Source organism: Nicotiana tabacum, chromosome 3 (assembly GCF_000715075.1).
Source record: "Nicotiana tabacum cultivar K326 chromosome 3, ASM71507v2, whole genome shotgun sequence".
Taxonomy (NCBI): domain Eukaryota; kingdom Viridiplantae; phylum Streptophyta; class Magnoliopsida; order Solanales; family Solanaceae; genus Nicotiana; species Nicotiana tabacum.
In genome coordinates this window covers 194,496,634-194,503,715 of record NC_134082.1, presented here as the reverse complement: position 1 = coordinate 194,503,715, position 7,082 = coordinate 194,496,634, and the positions used below count along the sequence as shown (strand labels likewise).

Here is a 7,082-nt window from a genome sequence, read left to right as displayed (position 1 = left end):
AATTTTTTCCCTCACCATCTGCCTATGTAATAACAGCAAAATTACTTTTAAAACAAACATCCACATTGAGGTGGCATGTTTTATTATCTCAACAGAGTGTACAAATACGGGCTCGATGAATTGATTATTTCAAGTCAGAAAGATCATTTGTAGTACTGAAATCATTATCTAGGTAGGTGAGATGTCCCTGTCATTAAATTTATACAGAACTTTTGGTTATCTTAATGCCATGTGACAAGTCTCTTGAAACTCATCACTTCATCTCACAAGTTATAAATGTGCAATACAGTACTCATCAATTTTACGCTTGAGATCTTCGTCACACAGAACAATAGTCCTGTTAGAATTGAACCAAGAATTTAAACTTTCAACTTTCAACTCTTGCACAAGGAGAAGCAAAAGTTATTGAATACATTCTCGACCAAAATTCCAAGTATAAGGCTACAAATACACCGCTTACGCGAACAAATAGAACTCAATCTCATTTTAAAATTTCAAAATTGAAATTCTGTTATTTACATATTCTGCCCCCCCCCCCCCCCTACAAGTTCATCTTGGATCTTCTGGCAAAATACGTTATCCTTCTTTAGAAAATGGCATGATCCAAAGTAGGAATCTCAACGCATCTAATTTGTTGTATATAACATGGCAATACTCCTGTACAGACTCTTTCAAAAACTTACGAGATGCTACTTCAAAATCGATATTTTAACTTCCTTGAATATTAAAACTATCTTTAAACATTAATTATGAATATAGCAAAAAACCCTTTCGCTTCCCAAGAGTAGTATTGTCATTCTTTTTTGAATAGATGAAATATAATATATCAATATCGATTGATCAATCGATCTATTATGGCTCAATCCCAAATTAGTAGGAGAGAGTCCAATATATACACTCAAAATCAAGATTACAATACTATAATTTTCCTCTCTCAAAAGAGTCTTATCTATCTTTAATATTAGTCCAATGCACTTAACCAACACTCTTGGGGCTTATAACGGTTTCTCACACTATCCTGGCAATAATCATAAACTACAAAGTTTCTCTGCACCCAAGCATAATCAATCTTCTGTTTACTTGATAGGTGCCAAGCATTATATTGATCCCACCAATGCTGTGTAGTGGTGGAAACACAAGCAGGGAAAGGATCTTTCCATTGACAAGCATCTAAAATAAAATCCTTATAACTTGCTATAAATGGTGCACTTGTCCAGTTTATCTTGTCCAATCCTCCTCTAGTAGCCCAATTATCTGCATTCCATATGCTAGAAAACACGTACATTGGCCTCTCAGCTGGAAAAAAATTGTTCGTGTGATTCGCGTTCTTGTATACCCTTATCGGAACCTTATCAACAAAAAACCTGCATTTAAAAGAATTTTGATCAATCTCAAGCCAATTATGCTTAATTATTTGAATCTTCTAGATCCATCAAGTTATGTACAAATCCATTTTCATGAGATTCTTGACGTTAATTGTAATTTAAAATGATAGTTCTCTCATCAATCAATTTGTTCTAAAGTAAGCATTTTCCAAAAAAATTGTTACCATAGAATTGTGGTACCCTTATGTGATTAGTGAAACAAAATTTACCGCCGAGCGATGTCATCAGAATTAAGATACTCTATAGGGATTTCTTAATAGTGTGAGGACTTTTGAGGAAAACTTTGCGGGATTGGTGAAAAACAGACAATATAAGGTTAAATAGAGAGAAAAAAACAAAAACTACCTAGAAGTGAGAAAAGGACTTACACAATTTGGTGAGAGTTCCAAAGAATGGAATAGGTATGGAAGTCTTGAGTGGGATCAAACCAAAGAAGATGCCTCATCTCACGTCCACCACTGCCATTATTGTACACATTGGTTTGAATAAGATAAGGTTGTCCTGTTCTGTTTCCCAAGAACTCAAAATCTATCTCATCTCTCAATGGCCCTGCCTCCACTTCCGAACACATCTGCACCCAATATAAATTAAAATCCCCATTACACCCATTTGTATATAGTACTATTGATTTGTCATTTCATGCACAAATTTTCTGAACTTACATAAAAGGCTGTCACAACACCAGCAGAGTCACCTCCTACTAATTTCAACTTTGTGCTAAACCAACCAAATCTATAACTCTGCTTAGTAATAAACCCACAATCTGTATACCAAGAACATGAATATTCATATGTTAAGAAAAGAAAAAAGAATGTAAGAAATGATATGCATTAGAATTCTTGGGTTTTTTTTAATCACCTGATATTTGGTCTAAGGTGAGATACCAGATCTGTCCATCTTGAGAAGTCTTGAAATGTGTACCAGGACAACTTTTACTAAAGTTGTTTTCAAATGCACCTTTGATGAGTTCAGCATGTGAGGATGAAAAGAGTGCAGCCATTAGTGCTGCAGTGAAGAAAAGATCAGCCATTGAAGAAGCATTTCTCTCCATGGTTTTTCTGAATGAAGCTCGATCAATTGAGAAGTGAGAAAAGAAAGGCTTCTCAGCTGGATCCTTTAGGAAACACGACGTTTTATTAATTATACGCGGTTTGTTACCTAAGGGCAGAAATGGAAATGAGATTCTTGCTCATTTTTATTACTCTTATCTTTTAACCTCGAGAGACGAAATAAGGCTGAGGCATATATATATAGGGGGAAAAAGAAAAAAATGATTTATTTCAAAAAATCATTTTGAGATTTTTTTTCTTTTTTTTTTTGGTAATGAAAGACATACATTAATAATTAAGCGTCATTACAAATATGGACAATTCTCGGCGACATGGTGCTTGCTTTGTCTCTTTCAAAAGAAGATACAACAAAAGAAGGTGGATAATAAAAACAAGTTTAAATTCCCAAAAACTTCAGAGTTGCTCCCTTTCTTAGCCAGCTTGTCTGCTACTTCATTTGCCTCCCTAAAGATGTGCTTCAGCGATGGATCCTCCATCTCCTGTAATAGCCCTCTGCAATCATCAACCAAATTTTGATAATATCCGTCATTGTTATTCATCAATTTAATTAATTCTTTACAGTCCGATTCGATGGTTAAGTGTTGCATTCTTTTCTCTTTGGCCAATTTTACTCCATGAAGGAAGGCTAGAGCTTACATGTAGATATTGGTGGCATGAGGTATGGGCATGTTGAACCCAAGGATCCAGTTGGCATTGTTGTCTCTGAATACTCCCCCAATCCCCTCTTTCTTGGCTTTCCCATGCATGAACCGTTTATGTTGAGTTTGATAAAATTGGGATCGGGGGGATCCCATTTGATGAAGGAAATGCGTTTGTCTAATGGTTTAGTGTGGATGGTTTCTGTCACGAATTTGAACTCTATTGTTTTACTGATGATGTGGTTCGCTAGCGGGGGGTTATTATTCTTATTGAAGAGAATTTCGCTTCTAGCTAACCATAAGTGCCAGAGAATGAAAGGAAGGGCATCCCTCCAGCTAATGAGATCATTAAACATGCCTTTAGAGTTAATTTGTTTCTTTAGCCATGAGGGAATGATATAAGTATTGGTGCCAAGGTGTTGGAAGTTATGATTGTAATTTCTTCCCATATATGCTTGGAGTACGTACATTTGAAGAAGATGTGCTCTATGTCCTCCCTCTCTTTGTGACAAATACTACACATATCTGTATCGCTCATGTGTCTTTTGAAAAGCATAAGGGTGGTGGAAAGATTTTTATGGGCTACAAGCCAAAGGAAGGATTTTATCTTATTTATTGTTGGGACTTTCCATATCCATCCAAAGTCTGAGTTGTTTTTCGTGTGTTCTTGGGGGTGGGCGATGAGCTCATAAGTTGCTTTGGTGGAGAAGGAGTTATGATTTAGAGTGTTCTAGCTGGGCTTATCCCTAGATGGACGACCCTGCTTAATATAAGTGTTGTGAACTTTTTGCTTTATGCCGTTAGGCAGATCAAATGAAATGGTATTCAAATTTATGGCACCATTAGCTATGATAGAAGAAAGATTGAGATTTTCCCCATTCCTCGTTAGTGGCCCCTGAATGAGGCTCCTCAGAGGTTCAGCATTATTTATCCATTTATCATCCCATATGTTAATGGCTTTCCCATCCCCTGTTATCCATTGCATCCCTTTGTTACAAATTTCTGTCCCTTCTACTATATTCTTCCATATATGAGAACCCCTCTCTTTTTTATAAGTTCTGTTAGTCAATTTATATTTTGTATCATACTTTTTATGGAGGACTTGAGCCCATAAGAATTTTTTATCTTTAGAATATCTCCAAGCCAATGCTGCTTTAAAGGAGGAATTTTTCCACTAGGATTTATATAACCCCAATCCTCCCTTCTTTTTTGTTTTGGTAACTATATCCCATTTAATAAGGTGGCATTTTTTTCTTTTTGTTTGTGCTTCCTCACAAGAAGCTCCTTTGAATAGCATCAATCTTATTGGTAGTGATTTTTGGGAGACTATAGATTTGCATGATGTGGTTGAGAATTGTTGCTAGGGTGGTTTTTATCAAAGTGGTTCTACCCCTCATGTTAAAAAAATTCGTTTTCCATCCTTGCAGCCTATTATTGAGACCATCTATAATGAATTGAAAATATTTGCTGGTTATCCTGTGATTTATCATAGGAAATCCCAGATATTTGCCAAAGTTGGTTGCTTGCTTCATAGCCAGGCTCTCGCTAATGTGATTTTTAATGTCCTGGGGAGTATTGTTGGAAAAAAGGATTCTAGATTTATTGAAATTAATAGTTTGTCCTGATATATTGCAAAATTTGTTTAGGGTATCAACGAGGGAGTTGTAGTTTTTCTGATTGGCATCCATCATTAACACTAGGTCATCCGCTAAGAAAAGGTGGGATATAAAAGGTCCCTTGGCGGATATTTTAATAGGGTCCCACCTGCAGCAGGCGATCTCATGGTTAATGAGCCTCGAGAGCATTTCCATGCAGATAATAAAGAGGTATAGGGATAAGGAGTTCCCTTGCCTTATGCCTCTAGAGGGTGTGAAGTAGTCAGTGCATGAGCCGTTAATAAGGATAGAGGTCGAGGTGGTAGAGATACAGGACATAATGATGTCTATTAGGTTATTAGGAAAGTTTAAAGATTTAAGCGAGAACCTAACGAAGGACCACTCTAATTTGTAAATATTTTTTCTAGGTCTATTTTAATCATCATTTTGGCTTTTTTTACCTTTTGTACCTTTGAAGTGGTTTAGGACTTCTTGAACGATGATAGCATTGTCGGAAGCTCTTCTCCCTTTTATAAAACTAGTTTGAGTAAGGTGGATGATATTGGGAAGAAGAGGCTACTATATTTTTGTGACAACCTTGTAGGTTGTGTTGCACAAGCTAATGAGTCTATACTGTTTAATTGTCTCAGCATTTTGGCACTTAGGGATGAGACATATATAGGTTTTGTTCATAGTTTCTATCATTTTTCTATTTTCAAAGGTACTAATGACGAAGTCTATGAGTTGATTTTTCGTCTCATTCCAATATTTTTGATAGAAAAAGAGATGCAGGCCATTCGGCCCCCGCGCTTTAAGAGGTTTGAATGAGTTGAGTGCTTGCTTAATCTCTTTCTCATTAGGGGTTAGGCATAGGTCATATTCCTGTGACTCTTTAATAGTAGCGTAGTAGGACATATATGTATTTTCCTTGTAGGACATCTCTTGCTTGGTTGTGTAGAGGTCAAGGAAGTTTTTAATAATAAGCTTATTAATATCTTTGGGGTTATAATACCAATTCCTCCCTTCGTCTTTGAGGCTTAGGATCCTATTTTTTCTTCTCCTATGCATGGTAGTAGTGTGAAAATTTTTTGTATTTGCATCCCCCTCTTAGAGACACTGGACTCTGGATTTAAGTTTCCAGAAATCTTCTTCTAATCTGAGGATACTCTTATATTCTTCCAATAGGTTCGTTTCTAGGTCAATTAGGAACTGGCTGTTAGGATAATTGCATGATCTTTGGATACCTTCTAATCTAGCCATGACTTTCCTTTTTTTAAAGATATTGCCAAAAGTGTTTTTGTTCCAGTCCGTTACTTTTTCAGTTAAATTTTTAATAGCATTGGTAATATTTTCTTGATTATTCCAAGTTTCTTTAACCATGGGCTTAAAAGTGGAGTGGGATATCCACATGGATTCAATTCTAAAAATGGTCCCACTTCTACCAAAGTTCTTTGTGAGGTCTAGTCTTAGGGGGCAGTAATCTGAATGAGTGCGCGTTAAGTATGTGACGTGAGCTTCTTGAAATATATTGATCCATTCCGGGTTTGCTACGCATCTATCTAGTCTTTCCATAATTAGGAAATTATTTTTTTTCCTTTTATTTGTCTATGTGAATTTAGACTCTTTAAACCCTAGGTCTATTAACCCACAGTGACCAAGGCAGTTGAGGAATTCTGTGATTCTTCCTACTGTTAACTGGCAAACCTCCAAATTTTTCTGAAGCTCTAGTGACTTCGTTGAAGTCACCTGTAACAAGCCATAGTCCTTTAAAATTATTTGCGACTATTTTTAGGTTTTCCCATAATATTAGTCTTTCTTCTAAAAGACTGCTAGCGTAAATAATAGAGATAAGCCATGGTTTAGAGTTATTAGGTACCTTTATCATGGCGTAAACCTCCTGATCTATGGAGCCAATTTGATCAACAATGATGTCTCCATTTTTCCACATGATTGCAATACCTCCTGAGTTGCCTTGTGAAGCAACCTGAATTAGGTTGTCGAAGCCAAATCACTCCTGAGTGTATGGTGTCCTCCATTCTTGTTTCCAGCAGTGCCACCAGAACTGGCCTATTGTAATCCAGCATGGACCAAAAGGCCCTATGAAAGTCAGCATTTCCTGCTCCCCTGCAGTTCCAGATGATGACAGTTATTGAGTTATTCCTGGTGTACGAGCTCTCCCCCTGGCTGTGGTTCAAGCTATGCATGTTCTGTGTTCCTGGCTGGGTCATTTGAGCAGCATTGGCCTAGAAATGGGTGTACATGGTTGGAACCATCACCACCCCGTATTTGAATAGGGTTGGTGCCGATAACATTCTGATGTTCAAGGAGAATTTCCTCAATTCCTGTGGGAAATGTAAGATGAACATTTTTTCTCTTCTTTCCTTGAACGCTAGT

The 7,082-nt window shown here is 36.8% G+C and overlaps 1 protein-coding gene across 1 annotated transcript; it reads right to left on the bottom strand.

Moving 5' to 3' along the window:
- Positions 1-769: 769 nt before the first annotated feature.
- Positions 770-2,576, bottom strand: LOC107819359 (putative xyloglucan endotransglucosylase/hydrolase protein 8). Its single transcript, XM_016645470.2, has 4 exons — positions 2,244-2,576; positions 2,048-2,148; positions 1,754-1,956; positions 770-1,364 (listed from the first exon to the last, which is right to left on the bottom strand). The coding sequence occupies exons 1-4, from the start codon at positions 2,434-2,436 to the stop codon at positions 962-964; spliced, it is 900 nt and encodes a 299-aa protein (XP_016500956.1). The 5' UTR covers positions 2,437-2,576; the 3' UTR covers positions 770-961.
- Positions 2,577-7,082: the final 4,506 nt, after the last annotated feature.